This window comes from Garra rufa, chromosome 2, assembly GCF_049309525.1.
Source record: "Garra rufa chromosome 2, GarRuf1.0, whole genome shotgun sequence".
In the NCBI taxonomy this organism is placed as follows: Eukaryota; Metazoa; Chordata; class Actinopteri; order Cypriniformes; family Cyprinidae; genus Garra; species Garra rufa.
The window spans coordinates 26513851-26538145 of record NC_133362.1 but is presented as its reverse complement, the minus strand read 5'-3'; the positions used below and the strand labels follow the sequence as shown (position 1 = coordinate 26538145).

The 24295-nt window shown below is 35.0% G+C and overlaps 1 protein-coding gene across 6 annotated transcripts in view; it reads left to right on the top strand.

Moving 5' to 3' along the window:
* Nucleotides 1-1604: 1604 nt before the first annotated feature.
* The window catches only part of khdrbs2 (KH domain containing, RNA binding, signal transduction associated 2), a 107315-nt gene continuing 84624 nt past the window's right edge, over nucleotides 1605-24295 (top strand). For all 6 annotated transcript variants that reach the window (XR_012353871.1, XR_012353873.1, XR_012353870.1 and 3 more), the window contains exon 1: nucleotides 1605-1878. Coding sequence is in view for 2 of the 6 variants with exons in the window: in XM_073835046.1 (XP_073691147.1) it covers nucleotides 1788-1878 (91 nt within the window). In the remaining 4 variants the exon portion in view is untranslated. The remainder of the gene's footprint in view (nucleotides 1879-24295) is intronic.

The window sequence follows — 24295 nt, the reverse complement described above, 5'->3', positions numbered from 1 at the left end:
ATCCATCTTGGCAAACTGAGGCAAATGGGAAATCCACTGATTAGTATTCATGGCCGTTACCAAATTTCCTTTCTAACTCTTCTGTCTGTGATGGAAAACTTATGTTTGTCCTCAATAGCTGTTATTGCACCTTTCCAATTAACACAATATATTTTCACTGTTGTTTCCAGCTATTCGTCCTCTGTCCATAACATTGCTTTTTCTAGTGAAAAAGTCATCTTGTCCGAATCAGGACAAAAATATGTACTGAACAAGCAGAAACAGTCGAAAATAGTTTTTGATGTGAAGCGTTATTATGGATTTGTGGATTTGTAGGTTGGTATTTTGGCCAGAAGCAATGTTTAAAAGTTCATGATGCCTTCATGATCGATTTGTTTCTCACAAACATACAGCTTTTCACAATACATTAACTAATGGACTAGAGTTGTTTGTGGATTTTTGTGATGTTTTTATCAGCTGTTTGGACTCTCATTCTGACTTGCATCCATTCACTCCATGCAGAGGATCTATTGGTAAGCAAGTGACGTAATGCTAAATTTCTCCAAATCTGTTCCAATTAAATAAACTCATCTACATCTTGGATAGCCTGAGGGTGATTACATGTTTAGCAAACTGTCATATTTGTGACCCTGGACCACAAAACCAGTCTTAAGTTGTGCTGGTATATTTGTAAATGATCAAAATGATAAATTTTTCTTTTATGCCAAAAATCATTAGGATATTAAGTAAATCATGTTCCATGAATATATTTTGTAAATTTCTTACCGTAAATATATCAATACTTCATTTTTGATTAGTAATATGCATTGCTAAGAACTTCATTTGAACATCTTTAAGGGCGATTTTCTCAATATTTAGATTTTTTCATATCATATCGTATCTCGGCCAAATATTGTCCAATCCTAACAAACCATACATCAATGGAAAGCTTATTGATTTAACTTTAAGATGTTAAAGTTGTCCAAATGAAGTTCTTACCCATGCATATTACTAATCAAAAATATGTTTTGATATATTTACCATAGGAAATTTACAAAATATTTTAATGGAACACGATCTTTACTTTCTTGGCATAAAAGAAAAATCTATAATTTTGACCCATACAATGTATTTTTAGCTATTGCTATATATACCCATGCGACTAATTTTTCACATTAATTCAGCTTTCAGATTAATTAATCTCAATTTATAAAAATTGACCCTTATGACTGGTTTTGTGGTCCAGAGTCACATTTAGGTGAACTACTCCTTTAAAGCATTTGAAGAATGACTTTATTTCATGTTGAATTCAGTATCCAATTATACTTGCTTAATAATACTGTTACAACAATACATTTGTTGTCTGATGTCTTTCAAAGCAAATGTGCAAAGGAAATCCAAGGTTACTTCTCAGAGAGAACAAAACCATAGATTTGCATAGAGGATCAGGAGTTCAGAACCATGGACAGGGGTGACAGATCAGCAGCGGGTTCTCAAAACGTCCCCGATTCAATCCTATAGACAATATCTGACATTTGCATGCAGTTTGCTCTCTGCCATGACCAACCCAGATATAGATGGGCGGAGTGAGAGTACAGATTCGGAGTCTGAGGTGGGAGGTTTTTACACGAGAGACTCGAGGAGATGGGTACACTGCATTGATATCTTCCACGTTGTGCGCGAAAACCACACGATCCCTCCCCGATATTACGCAGTCTATTTAAACCCAACATCCACACACCCATTCCATCACTCACCACTTTGGTCGTCTCACCTGCACTCGCGGTGTTCAGGAGAGGAATCCAGTGATGGATCAGGACAAGTACCTGCCAGAGCTCGTTGCCGAGAAGGACAGCTTGGACCCGTCCTTCGTCCACGCGATGCGCCTTCTCGCCGAAGGTAAACTATATCTTCTGCCGTCATTTTTAGGCTCCTATCTGTTTGGTGTGGCGTCGCTGCTGTACATTGTTTGTGCCGTTATCGCGTATGCAATATGCATTAATCACGTTTGATACAGATGAACTGATATCTGTTCTTGAATCATGCGTGGCAAGGTTTATAATTGATGTTTTCAGGTGATAACTGATTTAGTTATATGAGGTAATTGTTCACAGGCAGGATTAGTCTTTATAAATATTTTTGTGTCTAAGGTCGTCCGGACTGTTCAACTTCGTTTTCATACACCGACTCAAGTGAGCTTTCATCCAGCATAAACGACAATATAATAGCCTATACGCGGCTGTTCTTCAGTTCTTCCAAAAAAGTTAACGTGCTTTAACGACGTCGCTTACTACAATCACAAATTAAACGGCAGACGCATTCATATAGTGAAACCTAATATAGCTTATTCGTAATACTAATGCTGATTCTTTATGCATTTGATTTAATAGGTTCAAATTATAGCCTACATTTATCTCTCATTCTGTTTCATTTAATAACAAAATGTTAACTATACCATAACTTTAAGGGAGGTCAAAGTATTTTAAAACATTTTCGTCTTTTTCTAAAGAAATGAAATGTTCAATTATTAAATGCAAAAGTAATTTCATTGCACAATCTGTCGATGTTCGACTCGTGATTTAGTATCGCACAGTTAGCTTATGGTCACTTATCTGAATAATAATTTAACAAAACATTAGTTTTTGTGATAAGTGACCCTGGACCAGAAAACCATAGGGTCAATTTTCTGAAATTAAGATCTATACATCATCTGAAAGCTGAATAACTTAAGCCTTTTCATTGATGATGTGTGGTAGGATAGGAAAATATTTGGCTGAGATTCAACTATTCTGAAAATCTGCAATCGGAATGTGCAAAAAATCTAAATATTGAGACAATCGCCTTTAAAGTTGTCCAGATGAAGTTCATAGCATTGTACATTACAAATAAAAAAAAAATAGTTTTGATATATTTACGATAGGAAATGTAGAAAATATCTTATTGGAATATGATCCTTTCTTAATATCCAAGAAAAATCGATCATTTCGACCCATAACAAAATATTTACGTGCAGCTCAAATCTGATCGCAGCGTTCTGTTGTTATGGTTACCTACTTTGGCTAACGAATTTTGTTCGTTAGTGTCGTGATTTTCAAACTTTGATCATTACTGATACCCGTTTTGCCATTGGAATTTATATAGCCTATATATGCTGCTCTATCTCTACTGATTTAATGTTCAGCACAGAGAGCCTAAATATTTTATTGCCTACCCCAGTGTTCATTTGTGTGAGGTCATGAGGACAGCCTAACATGGTAGCATTGCGTATGGTCTGAAGTTATTATTGTTGGGATAAGATAAAAGCAGTCCTTGACAACTCATCTGATAGTAAGCAGAGTAATTAAGAGGCAATTACGGCTATTACAAAGTACTCACACTGGCTCAGATTATCTCAAGTGCAGGGGAGCACAGTGGGGCGTGTGCTGTTGAATAAGCATGCATCTAATTAAATGGCAACACTTGTAACTGGTCTAGGTTATCAGGAAATTGTAAATAACAGTAAACATCTTTTTCGTTTACATTAAAACACAAGTCACTATTAATGCTGCTTTAGTTTGTTTCTTAGAAGTGTTCGGAATGCCTGCATCTCATCTCATCTAATGTGTTGTATTTATTCATGAAGGTTCGTTTTTACATGATAGAAAGCAGTAATCAGCCAGTAATGAGAGTTAGAAAAGGTAAATCTAAAAGGCTAAGCTGCTAATTCAGGTTCTGAAGAACGTAAGCCTAAAACGGGCTGTGCTTTTTCAAAAGAGAAAGTGTTAGCAAAGGTTTTCGGTAGGTGACAAATGCATCCGGTAAAAACCTCTTTATGCGCCCCAAAGTAATTAGTCATAATCTTAAAACCGAATCAAGATAACACGGCTCTCCACAAAAGAGATAAGAAGACATTTGTATGCTATCTTTCAAATGAAGTAAATTGGCCATGGTTATGAAAGTCTGCATATACCTTGGGTCACCATTACTCAGTCTGAATTTTTTGCCTCGGCACAAAAAGGCTTATTGAACTGGAATTAATAGTAATTAGTGGCAGTCTAGTGAAGACACTTACTCTCCTGTGGGTCATTTTTAATCTAAGTAGACACCTACTGTCTTAAAAGACTTCATTTTTTAGTACTTCCCCCAAGACATTTTGTTTTTGTATTTATTTGAATGTGATTATCTTTGTAATATTTAGCTAGTGTCACACACGTTTCAGTGTTACGTAATTACATCATTATAAAGTATGTCATTTATTCAGAAATAATGAAGGGAATAAAAATGTTAAACGGATAGTTCACCCAAAAAAGAAAATTCTGTCATGAATTACTGTCTCTCCTGTCGTTCCAAATCTGAAAGACCTTCGTTCATCTTCAGAAGAGCTCTGACCCTGCATAGACAGTAATTGTTTTTTTGTGGGTACAAAAGTATTTTCGTAACTTCATGTCACATGGACTATTTTATCGATGTCCTTACTTTTTTTCTGTACCTTGAGCATGGTAGTACCATTGCTGTTTATGCAGGGTCAGAAAGCTTTTGGATTTCATCAGAAATATCTTAATTTGTAAGTAATAACTGACAGAATCTCTTTAAACTTGATTATCTCACCTTAGCACATTATGAAGAATGTATCAATAGTGGCAAGGATTACAAAAGCAAACCATGCAGTTTGTTAAATTTCATGCCGAGCCACTGGTACCCTGCCAGTGTTTATTTACCCAAGCACATGATTTATTTATTTCAGCATGTCGTATGATAGTCAGGCCTCTTGGTACTGCACGTACCTTTAGGGCCATTAAACAGTGCACCCGATTTAAACCTGGAGAGGAAATGACTCTGGCCTCATGTTCATGTGTTTTCTTGTTAAACGCTACACTGTTATGTTTGCTGTTCATTTTTGGGATATTTTGGGAATTTAAATCAAATGCTTTCACTCCTACAGCTTCTGGGTTTATGGAGAGTTCAGGCATGGAGTCTCCCACAGCTTAGTTATTTTGGTACAAATTTTTGTCACACCCTTTAAGAGGGAAGTGATTAATATTACAACGGCGATCAATACAAGCGTAACTTATCCTAAACACCAGGCAGCCTGGAAACAACTGACGAGTAAGCACTTTAGCTAATGGCCCGTGCCTGCTGCGTAACTCTAATGTCTAGACCTCTCTGAAACTGCACAGTTCCAGTGCACTGTGAGAGAACTTGTGCAAATGATTGGAATACCTCATTTTAGGACTTTTTTTCAGAATGTGAAAAAAGAAGTGATACTTATGACATATTTTAGTGCAGCAATAATCATTTATCTTTTTGTTTTTGTTTGTTTGTTTTTTGCTCAGAGCTACACAAAATGAGATGATACAATGAAAGCTTTTGATAATCTGCTCAGCGTTTGGCTGTTTTCCAAAAGATCATTTGTACAGTGTAAAATAATAGAAAATTATATATTTTTTTTCCATTCAGTCTGTATATTGGTATATTACAGTAGGTCTTACAGTAGGTGAGTTCATGAAATATCATGACATACAAGTGATCTTATATGCAAATGTAATACAGTCAGTGTTGGGGAGAGTTATTTTTTAAAGTAATGCATTACAATATTGAGTTACTCCTCAAAAAAACTAATTACATTACTTAGTTACTTTTTGTGGAAAGTAATGCATTGTTAATTTTGCATTACTTTTTAAATATGGGCAGGGCTTTCTTTTTTTTTTTTAAATATAAAAATTTCTATTTTTGGCAAATGTAAAAGCCTTTTCACACCAGAAGCCTCAGGCTTAGAGAAAAGTAAATTTATGTCTGTACAGCAGACCGCAGAGGAAAAAATGTCAACTCTTCAGCAATAAAAAAAAAAGGAAAACAAATGCCTTTGAGTGAGATTATCTTTTTTGCACGTTCACATTTTTTCTAGAACTAAAGTAACATCTTACTCAAAATTTCTCTCAACATGGGGACAGAGTTTTTAATCAATAAATGGGGGAGGGGGAGTAACTGGCGTTACTTATTTAAAAAAGTAACTTTTTTTTTTGTCAATTAAAAAGTAATGCGTTACTTTACTAGTTACTTGGAAAAAATAATAATATTAGGTAACTTGCGTTACTTGTAATACGTTACCCCCAACACTGAATATAGCCTGTATAAACACATTAAATTTCCATGTATTGTATGAAATATATTGTCATATAAAAGAAATTAGAACAATTTCATACATTAACATGTATATCTAGCCAATACAAATATGTATGTTTATATATATGTAAAACATGTATATCTATCCTAAAACTCTTCAAAGAAAATCTAAAAGATATACATTTTAGTATTTAAAAAATTATTACAAAAACATACATTAACATACAGATATTTTATATATACACTATCAGTCAAAAGTTTTTGAACAGTGAGATTTTTTTTATGTTTTTTAAAGAAACCTCTTCTGCTCACCAAGCCTGCATTTATTTGATCCAAAGTACAACAAAAACAGTATAATTTTGAAATATTTTTACTATTTAAAATAACTTTTTAATTTAAATATATTTTAAAATCTAATTTATTCCTGAATTTGTAGCATCAATACATAATTACTTACATCATTACTCATTACTATTATTTTTTCAGGTTTCTTTGATGAATAGAAAGTTCAGAAGAATAGCGTTTATCTAAAATAAAAATATTTTGTAACATTATATATATACTGACTCCAAACTTATAAGTGATTTAGTGTATAATGTTACAAAAGCGTTTTATTTCAGATAAATGTTGATCTTTGGATTTTTCTATTCATCAAAGAATCCTGAAAAAAAATTACTCAACTGTTTTAAATATTGATAATAAAAATAATAATATAAAAGTTCTTGAACAGCAAATCAGCATGATTTCTGAAGGATCATGTGTCACTGAAGATGAATTCACTTTAAAGATATTATTAACATGCATATACCATTTCTACTGGTGAATTTATATATGTTATAAACTTATGTCTTCATCTACACTCTTAAAAATAAAGGTGCTTCACGATGCCATAGAAGAACCTTTTTGTCTAAATGGTTCCATAAAGAACCTTTAACATCTGAACCTTTCGATTTCACAAAAGGTTCTTTGTGGCAAATAAGGTTCTTCAGATTATAAAAAAGTAAGCGAGTAATGGTTCTTTAAAGAACCTTTGACTGTATGGTTCTTTGTAGAACCAAAAATTGTTCTTCTATGGCATCGCTTGAAGAACCTTTTGCAGCACCTTTATTTTTAAGAGTGTAGCCAGAGAATGTATGTACATGAAAACTATATATTGCCTTAAAGGTAACATATATTGCAATATCACTTTTGATTTCAGTAGGATATATGCAAAATATTGGTTGACAGGTTTGTAGTAAAAAGTAGGGAAGTTTGTCTGAAAGAGACTGTTTAAAGTTTATTCATCTTCTCCGTCCAGATGCTTTGATTTTCAGGTGAGGCAGTCCACTTCAGAGAACCACCAACCTGGAATAAGCTGTTCCTCATGGGGAAACAAAGAGGATGCTTCAAATTCCAGTCTGTCATTTTGATCTTGTAAAGAACATTGCTGAATTGCTTTTATAGAGGTGACTTGATGCAAACTACTTATTTTAGAAAAGAACAGACTGCTACTGCATCCACTTCAGTCTCTATTTTTCTAAAATGAGCCTTCTTTGCCTCATAGGGACCAAAAATAAGGCAGAAATCTGCTTAGCAACAACATTTTAGGAATGGATATTACACGGTGGTTTTGAAGATGAGGCAGGATTTGCTAAAATCTTTCCTCCATGATGAACTGAGACAGATGCTGGACAGATGTTTGTGAGAATTTAGAAACATTTGATTTTGCTTTTACAGTACAACTATTATTGCACTTAACTGTAGTGATTAATTTGTGGTCTAAACAACAGTACTATATGACCTCTCAAGGACTGCTGTGCCTGATGGGAAAATTCTACTACTACAACCTTAATTATATAGAACAGCATGAGTGTCATATTTCAGTAATCAAACACACTTCACGATTGTAACCAAGGATGTAATATCTAGAGGAAGCCATATGCTAGTATTCCTGTTCATCTCAATGGCAGTTGCTTGGCTGACGCAACACCTAGTGCTAGTATGAGATGTGGAATGAGTTTTTTGGTTGCTCAACAAGAATGCACACAGCATGGTTTTAAGAGCCCTCAACATGGGTTTAGTGACATTTTGGGGGCTTATACTGTATGTGCTCACAATTTTCTGATTTTGTGACAATACATTTTCATTTCTCAGTGTCTGTCAATGAAGAAAACTGCTTTTTATTAACAGATAATTTAGTTGCAACATTTTCCCAGCAGGGGCTAATTGGACCTTGCTAACCAGCAGTTTTTAAACCATTCTTTGCTTCAGAAGGATTCATAACCCATTGCTTTAAATGTGCTTGTAAAATTTAACCTGGATTTTCAAGTCTTATGTCTACGGTTTAATACACACGTTTTTCAGATTCTACACAGGTCATATGCTTCCAGATGTCTTAAATTAGTGCTAATGAATGCAGTTGATCAAATGTATGATCTAGCAGTAACCTTGTCCTGACAAAACGAAATCATTAGGCAAGAGAACGTGTCTCAAGATAGAAAGAATGTTTAATGATATGTCTCCATTTTCATAAGCAGCCTTTTAACTTGATTTAGTTCTCCTGCAGTATAAATTTGACCTGCAGATTGCATAGTCATAGGCTTTGGTAGACCAAATACCACAATCCTCAGGACATTAGTATGTAGAGAGTGCGCTATTTAAAATGGGTATGTTGATAGGATCAGCTGTTCCTAACAGCTTTCCATTTGAAAACTTATCAAGCCACAGCTCTCTATCATAGAGTAATCATGTGCAGGCTAATAGGTTAATGCCAGCTACCTTAATATTTTGATAAATATGTTGATGTTGTTCCACAACTGAAATTGATAGATGGCTTGATACCCTGTTCTAATAATATGGAACGTGCCAGGTCTCTTTATGTTTTGGAGGCCACAGGAAGACCTTGTTTAGCTGTGAGCTACAAGAAGTGTGACTCTATTAGTTTTTTTTTTTTTTTTTTCATATTCTTCTTTTAGGCTTACTGATGAAACAAATGATTGCCAGGCACCAGCCAACTGTATATTTGCCCTCGGCTTCATGAATCTTTAGCATGTTGAGTTAAAGGCTGTAAAAACTGAAAAATGATGCCTTTGTAGGCAGTATATGAAGGTAGGAAGGCGTCAAGGAACATCTGAATCTAGTGTTCACATAACAGTGCCTTTATCCAAGTTGGTTTTTGAAGCAGTGCAGATGTAGATCCTTTTTTTTTACTGTTGGATTAATTTCTTCAGAGAAAAAGCACTATATATCCACCTTATTTTTTTCTGTAATAGTGGGCGATTTGTAAATTTGTCGGGTCTGGTTTCCAGTCTAATTCATGTCCAGCTATTTTTAGCTGTAGAAAACAACTTGTTTTGCTGCCTGATATTGAAAGTTGGTGTGTCTTACCATATTATTTAATGTATTCTCTTAATTATGAACACACTTAGCCTAGAAATCTAGACGCACCCTAGCGGCAGCAAAAATTATTTTGCAGCCAGGTGGGTCTAGACACTCTCAATAGACCTTCTAGCTGCAAAAACCCAAATTGGGTCAGGCCAATCACAACGCGTATAGAGTAGGCGGGGCGGGCTTAACATATGACGACAGAGTTGCGACGGCTGCCACTTGAAAAACAAAGAATGGCGGCTGCAGCTGTCGAACAGCGGTCTTTCGAATCGGCTTTGGCCGCGACTCTGGAGGACTTGGAGTTAAGTTTTTCTTTAAGAAACGAGCAAAGAACGGCACTTAAGTCATTTTTAAAAAAGGAAGATGTGTTTGGAGTTTTGCCGACTGGATACGGAAAAAGCTTAATATACCAATTACTACGTCACCTTCTTCGTTGCTCTGATTGGTTGAAGCGCTATCCTATTGCGTGCATAGGGATTTTGAGAGACAACCGTTTATCCCGCCCCTCGGAGTAAGCCGCGTCTATGGAGAGTTTCCAGACTAAACATCTTGATGTAAGTCTGGCTCGCCAGGCTAGAACACACTAGTTTGTAGTTCAAACTGTTTTACCATTTACTGTGCGTTATTATTCTCGTTATTTCCTTATAGCGGCTTATATTTCCTTATATCGCTTGACTTCATTTGGCAATGCGCTAAATACTTGCCAGCAAGCTTGGTGATTTTAAGTTTAAGGTAAATTAATAAATAAAAATGAAAGAAAAAAAAACGGAAAATGTAAATATTATCATTGTATTTTTAAGTGTTTTATAAAATAATTGCATTTGATTTAATATTTGCCTTTTTATTTTAAATTGTAATAGTATTATCACATTTAGTTTATTTTATTTAAAAATAGAAAAAAATTGCAATTATACTGTTATCACAATTATTAATTATTTTATTTTTATAGCTACAGTTGAGGTCAAAAGTTTACATCCCCCTTTCAGAATCTTCAAAATGTTAATTATTTTACCAAAATCATACAAAATTCATGTTATTGTTTATTTAGTACTGACCTGAATAAGATATTTCACATAAAAGATGTTTACATATAGTCCACAGGAGCAAATTGAATTTATAAAAGTGACCCTGTTCAAAAGTTTACATCCCCTTGATTCTTAATACTGTTCTTACCGGAACGATCCACAGCAGTGTTTTTTGTTTAGTGATAGTTGTTCATGAGTCCCTTGTTTGTCCTGAGCAGTTAAACTGCCTGCTGTTCTTCAGATAAATTTTTTGGGTCCCACAAATGGTTTTCCAGTGTATTTTTTTGTGTATTTGAACCCTTTCCAACAGTAACTTTATGATTTTGAGATTCATCTTTTCACACTGAGGGTAACTGAGGGACTCATATGCAACTATTGCAGGAGGTTCAAATGCTCACAGATGTTCCAGAAGGAAAAATGATGCATTAAGAGCCGGGGGTGAAAACTTTTGAACAGAATGGAGATGTGTACATTTTTCTTATTTTGCCACAATATCATATTTTTTCATTTAGTACTGCCCTTCAAAGCTACAGATAATAGTTACATGTTTCCCAGAAGACAAAATAAGTTAAATTGACCCTGATCTTCAAATTCAAAAAGTTGTCACCCCCTTGCTCTTAATGCATGAGTTTTACTTCTGGAGCATCAGTGAGCATTTGAGCCTCCTGCAGTAGTTGCATATGAGTCCCTCCATTTGTCCTCAGTGTGAAAAGATGAATCCTAAATTCATACATTAATTGTTGAAAAGGGTTCAAATACACAAAAATGCTGTAAAACCAAATAATTTGTAGGACCTAAATGTTTTTTGTTTTACCAAAATAATTAACATTTTGCTTATTCTGAAAACTTTTTACCTCAACTGTTTATTTAATGGGTCACACTATGTGTAGTGTGAACACTAAACCAAATCTTAATGTGCTTTCATGAGAGCCAGACTGGAAAACTTATATGCACCCTAGAGAGACAGACCTTTTTTTTATTATTAGCTACAAAGCTCATTAAATATTACTTATGACAGGTTTTGCACTTATATATCCCACCAGGATATTTTTACTTTTGATCCTCACCATGTTGTTTGGTTTGCTCAGTAGCATAACTGGCACAGGCCACTTGTGTTTGCTATGAGATACACAGTGAACTGCGCTGCATAGATTGTTCCTGAAACTCCAGCTGGAACAAAGAGATCCCAAGTGTCTTTGTTCCTCTGGCTGGATGCAGGTTCCTTTTCTTCTTCAAAATGGGATGCCCATACACTTGCTGTGAGAGGCAGCGAGTAGCGCTCCCTTGCAAGCATTTGGGGACTTGATGAAATACCACAGTTCGGGGAGAAGGGGGGGGGGGGGGTAGCTGACAGCAAATTCGAACGGGCTTGTCCTAGTGCTCCTGGGATAATTTGCGTCAGTGTTATACATGTGGCAGATGTTAATGTGCATTTTGGCTAAAGAACAAAATGGATACTCAATTAAGTTTGTGATTTCATTTTTAAATATGTTTCAGACAGGTGAAGCAAATGTGTGGGATCTAAAAGCTAGCTATCTCTCTGTCCCTTTGCTCTTCATGCTCATCTGTAGCACCGTGTGAAAGGAGACTGAGCAAAGCTGGAGCAGAAATCATATCGCTCTTTTAATGCATGACAGCCACACTCAGTTCCTTATTCATGCATAATATGAGCCCCCCGGCAAAAGTTCAATTAAGGAATCTTCTTATGATTGGGGGAGCCATTTAAAATGTAATGGAGAAAAGAGATTTGCTAAAAAGCATGTCAGAATGATTTTAGGCATTTTTGTATTTTTGTCTCTGTTAGTGAGCTGTCAATAGCTGAATGAATACAATCCAAATGCACAGTCTGTCAAGGGCTGTCTGTTATATGTGCGCATATATATGTTTAACAAACAGGTTTGAAGATTTTTGTTTTTGAAATCGACTAATGAAATTTATAATGTTATAAAAGATTTCTGTTTTAAATAAATGCTTTTTTAAAACTTTCTTTTCATCTGTGTATCCTGAAAATTAAGGTATCAAATGTTAGAATGAATTCTAAAGGATTATGTGACTCTGAAACCTAGAATAATGGCTGCTGAAAATTCAGCTTTGCCATCACGGGAATAAATTACATTTTAAAATATGATCAGGTGAATTTTTTTTTATTTGATCAAATGAATGAAGCCTTGGTGAGCATAAAATAACTATTTAAAAACATAAAAGCTTTGTTAATATTAGTTCATTCAGCTCAGCTCAGATCCATTAAATAATATAAACAGATACAACAATAACATTATCTAGATTAAAGTAATTTTTTACTGTTAGTTATTGTATATAATTTAAATACTATACAGCCATAATTGCACTGCTACTCGTGTGATATTGCATTTATACAACAGTTCGACGACACAGCTATGTAAATAAAAAAGAGACAATGAGTGTCTCTTGTGCAAACTACTGCCTTCTGCCAAGGATTCAAATCTCAGTTTGACAGTTTAATAGCTAAGCTCAAGCCTCAGTTACTAATTCGAAATTGCCACTTTAAAACTAGTAACAAAGGAACACTGATTTGCTTCATTCAAAGTTTATTATATTACTGTATTAAAGTGTAAAGTGTAGAGTATTATGAGAGAAAAATGGACGGAGTGAGTGTGATTACCTGCATCTGACACAGTATTCATTCTTTAGCTCAATCTCATATTAACAATAAAACATTAGTTTCCACTGAGAAAAGTGATATCCTTTCATCTGTTAAGGGTGATCTCTGATGACAGCGCTGCTCAGTACATTCCTTGCCTGTGTCTTACAAGGTTTTGTTGAAAGTAAAAATAACTTTCCTTGATTTCAATCCTGACTCTATAAAAGTCTTTACTGCTGACTCACTCATAAAAGTATCTTGTCACCATCTAATGGCAGAATAATGTAACCAAAATCACCATCACTAACACACACCGTTTCCCAATACTACTATTATTAAATACTACTATTATTCATATAAAATATCATTGGTTGAATAATAATATTTAATAAACAACAACAGCCATCATAAAAGTTGCTAGGCAATTCAGTCAAAAGTACAGAGGCAGAATTCTGATATATAGCATTAAAGTTATATAAAATACTATAAATAAATAAAAAACTATTTGCTCTGGAACAAATAATAGATTCGTGAAACCAAAGACTGCCTGTTAGATTTACCCAAAACAAATTATATCTGTAGTGGTATATGTTTAACCACTACAGAGACATCAGAGCCAGCGGAGAGTTCCAGAAGACCTGCCCAAGGTGAGGCTGCTCTCGCTGGGTTCATTAAGGGGCCGTTCACATGTCGCGCCTAAAAACGCGTGGAAAACGCTAGGCGCGCCGCTTTCTTCCTTATCAACAAAGCGCTCGGGCGCTTGCGCTCCGGAAGCGTCTGCCGTTTCTAAGCAACCATCAGCTGCGCTCTACCTCCAAGCCTATGCGTCTCCATGCATTGTTTCTTCTATTAGCGTCAAAATAATGGGGGCTTGACAAATCATAAAGTTCAGGAAATCCCTGGACCACAATGATGAGCTGCTCCTCCATGTTTCTGCTGAGGTTTCAATGTAACGGAAAAACGTGAGGAAGCTGATTGGTTAGTTCATGTCACATGACCTGCGGTGCGCTTGCGACATTCTGAAAAGTTGAGATGTTTTTAAATCGATGTGGCACGGACGCGCCTGGAAAAAACGAGCGCGTCGCACCGCGTCGCTTCCAATATGCGCGCGCAAGCCGCGCGTCTCCATTTGAAATAACGAACTTGCGCGCGCAAAAGACGCTTCGTGTGAACGGCCCCTAATGCTTCATCTCTGAAAACACTGAAGCAAATTTTCAAATATAAACAAGTACATTCCTGCCTAAAAGCTCTTAAAACTACATTTCGTGACACAAAACAAGTATAATTTTTAAAATTATCGTAAATTTGGACGTTGGCCATGATACTTATTGTGAGAAATACCACTAATGGAGTGATACAAACGATGAAATGGTTGGAGTTCTGTTATCAGAATATCTCACTCCTCTCAACCAATCAGATTCAAGGACCAGAAAGAACTGTCATGTGTGTGTGTGTATATATAGACAGATCTGTGCTACCTGCTGGGTGAAATTTGACATTCTTGTGTAAACAGGTCTGTTTACTATCTCTGATATTTTTAAAACATGATTAAATGATAATTTCATTTAAAAACCCCTTTGTAATACATTAACTGTCCTGATTCGTTTAGTGGCACTCTAATTTTGTTATGGCACCCCCTGAAAGGTGCAAGAGCCAACTGTGCTGACATCTGTCGACCAACTATACTTCAGACCTGAGAGTCTTCTTTCCCGCTTATTAGAAGTTCAGAGGGCAGGTGAGAGGAGTGATGCAGCACACACCAGGCTCACTTTTATTCTAATTAGGAAGCAAGACAAGATGTTCTTTACTGTGGAGGTTAAACATTAGCGTTCAGTGTCTTTCCTGCCCCTTAAGAAACATCTGGGAAAAATCATTATCATTCACCGTGAATTGTTGCTCAGCCATTACAACACATTTGTTGTGGAGATATGAATGCTTTATGCCAGCATTAATGTCAGGGTGTTTGACTTTGAAGCACTTATTTGAAGGTCATACATTTTTTAATGTAGAATATTATACTGTTTTAATGGTTCAGTGTCTTAAGATGCACAATGTGCAAATATCACCCCTGACAAAACTATAAAAATATCTACATTCCCGCTGGGCCACTAAGGTTAATTAAGTAATGTAAATTAGGGTGGTGCACGATGAAAGGTGATGTATGATGGGGAAGGAAATGAAAGGAGAAGAGGTTTCTAATAGTAATGACTTGAGTAATATTTGTCAAGATAGGCAGAAGATGGAAATATATTAATATTCAGAAACTGAAATGAGTTTCTCAGACTCATCTAAAACAAATATTATGAACCCTATTGTAAAATCATGGTGTTGGAAAGTGACATATTCAAACATATCAAAGTATAACATTTTAAATTGCTAAATATTACAGGCAGGTGTGCATTTGAATATGATGTGTTTAGTGGATAGTGTCTATCTGTGTGTTTTGAAGTCAGTTTCTCATTTACATGCACAATAATGTTGATATTAATCAGAATTGTATCATATTTATATGAAACTGAACAATGTGTACTTGTTCTCCATTTTACCTGCACCCAGATCTGCAAGTTTATTTGTCAGCTAAACCTAGCTTTTATCAAAAGGGAACACCATAGCCCATTTTGTCCATCTCGTCTCTAGTCACATAGCACCAATTATTTTTTAAAAAGGGCCTTTGTACTACCTAGACAGCCAAGTTTTGTTAAAAACCCAAGCTGCCAGCTGTGAAACACCCCATTAAGGGTCATGTAAACTTGATTTCTGAACCAGATGAAACCTAAAGTCAGTTTAAGAAATCTAAACAAGAATTATTTAACAAGAGTATAAACCCACTGAGGTGGTTGCTGAAGTAGAATAAGTAGTAGACAAAAAAAAAAGTAGTAAAGCAGACTGACAAAAGTGTCCCTCGAGTACATGCAGGGCAACAATTCATAAGCTGACATAGCTAAAGTGCTGCCAAAAAAGTTAGTATTAAATCCTTTTTCTGTGTTCTTCGGATTGAAAGTGTCCAAATTCGGTTTTATTATAGATCAAGCGTATCCTTCAAAGTGGGATTTATGCTATAAAATAAGAAAATACAATCACAGAGGGCCTTGGCAACTGAGATTGCCTCAGCTCTCTGTTAATTTGTGTTCTGGTGGATTACAAAAAAGCTACTCTTTGTGCAGAGTTGACTTTTCTGAATGGGAAGGGTACTGTGATTATTACCCGTGGTTTGTAATATTGCTGAAGTAGAAACACAAGGCTGGTCTGAGCAGTATACAGTTAGCCCAAACTAATTTACATCTCTCACTTTGCCAGTTGCCTCCTCCGTATCCTGTGACTGAGTCATCACCTTTATCTACATTTAATCATTTTTAAACCTACACCTTTGTAACTGTGTGTATGAGTGCGTCAAAGCAATTATTGCGCTGATTATTTTACAGATTAGAAAGAAATAGTAAACACAGAGTAAGGATGAGAAAACAAATTGTAACGAGTAACCTTGAAATGATGTTGAGTTGAACATTTAATTTATTAGAACTTCTTTTTTAACGCTTTATTACCCTAATGTGAGAAAAAAGCAGATACAATTTGATGTTTATCCGCTTACCCCCAGGGCATCCAAGATGTAGGTGACTTTGTTTCTTTAGTAGAACACAAACAAAGATTTTTAACTCAAACCGTTGCAGTCTGTCAGTCATATAATGCCAGTCAATGGTTACCAAATCTTTAAGAGTAAAAACAAACATACACAGACAAAACCAAATTAAACCCTGGGGCTCGTGACGATACATTGAGGTCTTGAGACACATAACGATCACTCTGTGCAAGAAACTGAACAGTATTTATATCATTATTTACCTCTGATCTGACGGAATGTTCAGCTATGTCAACGTGCTCTGGCAATGTAGTCTGTGAAAAGTCAACACTCCCAGATGAGTTCGCACAAGGAAACGTAACCTTTTACAGATCTGGCCATTAAAAATGCGTCTTTTTTCACGCGGCAGCCTGCAATTCAGCACGCGTCGCCACGCGGCGGCCTGCAGGGGCTTTTTTAGGTTTTTTTAAAACGTTGTTGCGCTTCATATAATATCCACCAGGTGGCGCAAGGAATAACATTCTGTGGCCAAGCCCTGCACAAAGAGGGCTATTTGGACAGTATTTATGTCTGTTGTTTCAATATCTGGCGCCATAATCGGTAATTCATTCTGTATGTAACGGCAAAGTATTTATAATTTCGTTTCCTTTTTATTAAGTTAATTTAGAAAAAAAAATTGGAGCATTTTTGTTCGTTAAACGTAAGCTTTTTGTTTCTTAAAGACCAAGCGGCAGACAGTGAGTTGACCTACTCTTTCAATTTGCCTTCTCAAATCACGAATTGGCTAAACTAAAATCCATAGATGTAAAATAAAAGAAATAAATAATAATAGATATAAATATGCGCTATTAGGTGCATATCCAATCGTTTGTGCGGAGAGAGCAAAACACATTTTTAGGACATGAAGGCTCAAGCTCGATCAGTTACATTTTTTTTTCAGTGGAAAATATTTAACCGTTATTTTTTTGTCAGACATGATAAATAAATATGTAGAAAGACTTAAATTACTACTTAACGAAAAAAACAAATAGAAAACAAAAACTGTTTTTATTATGTAGCTAGTCCATAGAGATGCATTTCTCTCTAAAGGCGCGCGTCCAACGAGGATATGAGGACTGTTAACTGCATCATCACTGACTCAGAAAACAGTAGTTTCTAAATAAATAATTAAAATATCTCCTTACTATTAGACAGTCATGGTATTTACTTTTGCCAGTGTTTTGTGGTAAGCTTTAAACAAGGAACCCTTCCAAGCTGTGCTGAACGTGCGCTCAATGCTGCTAACAGGACCGTCATGGTAGCCTGGTCTCGTGGTTCCTCCAGCGCTGCAATTTTTTTTTAAATCACCACTGAATGTCTAAAATATAATTTTAGCCCGCATTTGATCTTTGACGGACTAAAATGCAGGGCTGTAATACGTCTTAAAAGTGGAACATGGAAATATAATGGATGTACTGCGAAAAAAGTTTTATACTCGACATTGTTTCCAAATGGTTAAATGTGAGATTCTGGAAATGAGAATTAAATTTAGCGTGTCGGGTCGGGAAGAAAATTATTCTAAGTGGGTATATATAGGCTATATATTCTAAGGGTATATATATAGTTAGTATCATAGGCGGAGCGTGTGTAAGGCTGGGGAAGGCTTGACCTGGGGCCAAAAAATGCCACTAAATTGGACATATTCCCCTGCCCAAACAAAATCAATATATTACGTCTGTTGACAATAAAATGAAAATGAATAGAAAATGTAAATTGCGGCATTACATTAAGATCAGATAATCTGCACCGTAATTCTTTTTAGGCGTTTTTACAGTGTTATAACGAACCACACACGATTCTGTTGGGTTAGGAATGCAATGTCTATCAGAAGCGTTCAAATGAGTCTTGTCAGTTTTGTTGAGTGCGCGCAACTCTTGATTTTTAAAAAAACCATAAACAACAAAGCTCAGACGCACCTAAAATGTAGCTATAAGTAAGAGATTCGTTACACAGGGAATACAACGAAATCATGGTTTACATTTAAGATACAAGTTCATTTAAGATATAAGATAACATGTATATTGAAAAGTTCTTTAAAAGCATCTGGATGCAAAAATAGTATTTTTTAAAGGTGTTTTTAAAGCATTTGCTTTATGGATTAAAATACTAATAGGCTAATAAATAATTTGCATATCGGACAAAATTGCGTTGCAGCAAATCCTCTAAATTTTAAGATATATAGAACAGAGAAACATAAAATCTGAAAATATAAGCAGCTACAATTATTAAAGTTTTACATATACTCTATGCCAGTATAATTTGTAATTATAATTATTTTATAGTATATTCTATAACATTATAATTTTAATAGAATTATAAAATAAATATAATCAGCCCTGTTTTAGGCTTTTCCTTACTTTTATATTTTAGACATTCATCAATAATGGAGATAAATAGAAAAATTTCTCGCCATTTCTAAATTGGACGTGCCTTTATATAGAAATATCTTTAAATCTTTAGGCCTACAGATTACATAATGAACGTTTCTATTTTCGATTTGAATTATTTCGTTTTAAAGTGGTAATTTAAAGCTTTTGTTCATTGTGAAGCGATGTTCAAGAACAGACGGCAGAAAGCGCATCTTCTGTTTTCCTTTATTTTATAAACGCATGAGTTGTTTATAGGCTATTGTGAGTGCACTAAAATAAAAATGGACCCGTTACAGGTCAGAATGATGTATTACTCCTATACCTTTATAAGCAAAAATGAAGAAATTATTTATTTATTTTCACACAAAAAAAGTGATTGCACTGGTGCCTCCATTTTTTTCACAACCTTTCAAACATCTAACCTCACAATTGTTAATGAGGGTCGTTCGTGTCACTTTTAAACTTGCCATTTCACCTTTCACCTTCCCCCCAACCTATGAATAAAGGTGAGAAGAGCTGGCTTGGCTCCGGGGGGGGGGTGAAGTGCTAGGGGTGTCTCATTTCTCGTTAGGTTGGAAGGGTAGGGGGAAGGGGAAGGGCCAGATAGGCCTCCAAACAAAGAATTTTCGGGACCTCATTTCAAACGAAGGGCTAAGAGAAATTTCCATTTTCCAACATGCCTGCTCACTCGAGCAAGCAGACTTATAAATATAGGTAATTTTTGCCATTAATAAGGATATTTATGACAATTTTTCATTATATGTATATTACCTTTAATCTTGTGTTTGTGTTTATGGTGTTGTTCTGTAAATAAACGTTTGCAAAAAATCGCTAAAGTTTGCTAGCAGATAGCACTGTTTGCACTGATTGATATTACAAAATATATTTTTATGTCATATACACTTGACTGCAAGTTAGAAACATGGAAGGCCATGTGGCGAGGGAATTTCCCACACCCCAGTCATTTAAATCAGTACATAATAATGAAAAAAAAAAAAAAATACCTTACAATTAAAAAGAAGCAGATTTTTACCATCTGAAATTTCTTAAACCAGTGAACCCCTGTAAACATTTCAGTCCAAGGATCCAGTAAACCAATGCGCTCAAATTGAAAGTTCAAAAGGAAATTCAATGGAGTAGAATTTAACACTTTCTCAGAGTTAGATTTTAACACTTTCTGGAGTTAAAATATTAATCATTTGGAGAGTAATTTTAACTCTAAAATTTAGTTAATTATAATTTAAACTCTTTAACCAGTGTTAAAAACACTTCTTAGGGTAAACACAATATGTTTTATGTGGAAATGACTACACTGAAAGCCATACTCTCAACTAGCTGCTTTTATTTCAGGAAATACATAGATTGGATTTTGAAATTCCATGCATGTAAACACTTTGAAATTAACTGCTGTCATAAAATACTGTAAAATCTAACAGCAAAACATTTACATTTAATACATGTCTGCAGTGCCAACAAGAAATGTTTAGTAAAATTGTATACAGCATAGTCAAAAACACATCATTGCATTATATAAAATCAAACCTGAATAATTATAAAATAGTGCAGTAGTATTGTGTAACCAGAGGTAGATATACATCAGATGAAGTAACAAGAAACAACTCCACAGTGATACCAGGATACATTCCATGAATTAGTTTGAGGCGCCTGAATAAAAACAAAACTGAAAGCTGAAGGATGGAGCACAGAGGACAGAACTTAACATTTTGCTTAAATAAGAATACTGCTTGTTCAACTGCCTTGCTCTCAGTTCTTTGACTTCAGTTCTACCTATATCATTATTATATACATTTGTCTTTAAAAAAAAATATGTACAGGCTGGACAGAGCATCATGATACTTTACTTTACTTGAACAGCTCTTCAACAATACCCAAGGTTTCACATGACTGACAAGGCGAAACTTCTCAGTCCAAGACGATGTAAAAGGTGGAAACCTGTGCTTTTGATGTCCCTGAGGAAAGATGATATGGCTGAGGGTTTTCTTTAGTGGCCAGATGATGGTCATCAATACTTTGGCATGACCGAAACACAAGATAAACATCCCTTTATAAACAATAGGCATTAAAGGAAGAGTCCACTTCCAGAACAAAAAAATACAGATAATTTACTCACCCGCTTGTCATCCAAGAGGTTCATGTCTTTCTTTTCTTTCTTCAGTCACAAAGAAATTGTTTTTTTTTTTAAGAAAAGATAATCGTTCAGACAAATGTAAAAATATATATTTTTTTCAATAACATTTTGAAGTATTATTTAATACTTACCAGTCCTTTGACATCCAAAAAGCAAGAAAACATGTAGTACATCAGCTGAGCCCTGGTCATCTTTTTTCAGTGTTGTTTTATCTCAAAAACTTCTGCTGGACTACACAATAACATCAACAACATGTTATTTACAAAATAAATCATAAAATTACAGTCACTTACTCTTTATTAACTGATTACTAAACACATAACTCACCTGAATTGAGAAAATCTGAGAAACAAATTTCGTCCAGTTTTACTACTACTTCCCTCCATCCAGCACTTCTGTCAACATCCTGACAATGAAGAGAAAACATGTAATTTAAAACAACCTGTTAGTGTGATTGAAAATGCAAAATGTTTAATATGAAAGCCACGAACTCTCATAGGTCACGAGTCACTACTAAAACATTTGTAACGTTAGCCGTTACGACTCAAAACATTGCAGGCATTACTTTACACGTTCATGGCTAAACTATGATCGTTTTTAGCCAGGGTAAAGTTAGACTTAGACACTTCAGTTTACTGACATTGCTAGATATTACCTCGTCTCGTCGGCATGACATTATGGAAGCTTAACAGAATGTTTCTTGAGCGAGTCGCAACTTAAATTTGACAGCAAAACACTCGTTTACAAAAAAATAAGGTGAACAGAAAGACGTAAGCTAATATTAGCTTGTTCACATCGAAAAAAAGTCCGCTCAAAACAGCCATGTTTTGCATCGGAGATTCATTCAACACAAAGTTCGCCGCGGTTATTGGCGTCAGTACACTAACGTAACAGCTATAATCAGCTGTCTGTCAGAAGATAAAGAACATTTTGGAGTTAGTTTTTTACCTACCTCATGACGAAGTAGACAACTTCATCAGTCGATCGTGTGGCAGAACCAGGCTCGTGTCATGGCGCGCTCCTGATGTAACGTTATTGTTAAAACGTGCCCCTGAACACCAATGAATGAACTCCGAAATACAACACAGCCAGGGAGTATCCCGTAACACAAACTGTTGTGAAAGTTAAAGAATAAACTCCAAAAATTTAACTCTTTCACACTTTTTTGCCTAACTCCTGATTTTCGAACTCCAGCAATTTGCTGTACACAAATGAAGCATTTACCCACTTCTCAAGGCACCACTACACCACAGATTTGCAATTTGCCGTGCATGTGATAACGCATTGTTTGTTTTGCTTACGGCCATATGTGTACATGTGAATGAACAGTGCGTACACCGTACATTTGTACTTTTTGCAACGCTACAACATTTTTTTCAACATCTTGAAATGTGTGATAAACATCGGCGCATGTCCTCTGATGTAACATTAAGAACTAGCGACAACGTATGATGACGTATAACAGTGTTGTAGTGGTTTCCCATTCCTTAGCTAAGCTAAGCTACAGCAGCAACACGGCAAAAGTAGTTTACTACATCTAAGCTATTTTTCAAAATGTAATTTTTCTACATGGTATGAACCATCATCTTACCAAATCAATGCTTTCTCAGTGGTCAATAAAATTGTCAGTCATACAGGCATAAAAGTTCAGTTTAACGTTACTTGTTTATTCAACAACGCTTCCAAACCAATTTGGCAACAAAAATCAGCATCATTTACAGGGCTGGATTTATCTCATATTGTGACATAGGCAAACAAAATTTTGGAGGGTTGAATTCTTTCTTTTAAAAAATGTTTTGAAAAAAAAAAGGCACTTGTTTCTGAATATTAAACGAATAAAACAGGGGAAACACAACAATACTGAATAACTGAATAAACTAGCCATACAAAGATTGATTTCAAAGATTTCATGAGAGCCTGATTTTTTTAATTCTCAAAATTTATAGAACAGAACATGGAAGTTTGAAGTATCAAGAATATTATATCCGCTCCTCGAGTACAATACCTTTTTGGACGCCTTGAGAGAGAAATTTATCTTTACGGATTACATAAACGAGTTTTTGTTTTCAATTTGTTTTATTTCGTTAAGTAATAATTTAAAGCTTCCTATAGATATGATTATCATCTCTGTAGAAATTAATACAATATTAAATAATTATATAGGCGATGCTGTATATGCTAATGATGTCTGTGCGCAATGTAGACAGCATTCACAAGTTTATCATGAATAAACATTACATAAAGTACTTAAAATTTAATAGCCTCACAAGAAACATTTTATGCATCCCAGAGTCTTGTCCATTAACTGACCTTCTTTTTTTCCATAATATTTGTATTATTCGTTTATATTCGTTATTTTCACCTTTATTTTGATCTCTTTACAAAACATTCTGAATGTTTTTATTTATTGTGAATCGCTTAATCTAAATAACTTTATGTATATATGCTATTTGCCATTTTGCAAACATTGTAAACGACAATTATGCCAATAAAGTTTTGACTTTTTGATTGTATTTATGCCCGTGTGTGACCATAAACGATTTACAAATGGAACTAATGATTCACTCGTCAATGAAACACTATAGGTTATCTATTAATTAGACGAATATTATATATATATATATATATATATATATATATATATATATATATATATATATATATATATATATATATGTATATGTATATGTTATATTCAACCTATTAACTGCATTCCAGTAAAAATCTCAGCCATGTAGCTTAATCAAAGCTTTAATGGCATGTCAGCATTTATCATTTCGATTCTGAATGTTAAAAGAGATCGAAATGATAGGAAAATTAACGAATATAAACGAATAATGTCCGAAGAAGATGTCCTCTCCAGGTCACCGTACAAACGAGTCATTCGGGCTTAGAGCGATGTTTGCTGCCGCTTCAGTTCAGTGCTTTACATGACTGCCCCCTACTGATCATGTCTTTCCTATGTCATTGTATTTTCCGTGTTCCCTTGGAATACACCGGCGTCACGCGAGACCACTTTACTTCCCGCGCGCATTTTAAATGGCCAGATCTGTATGTTCATCTGTTCCA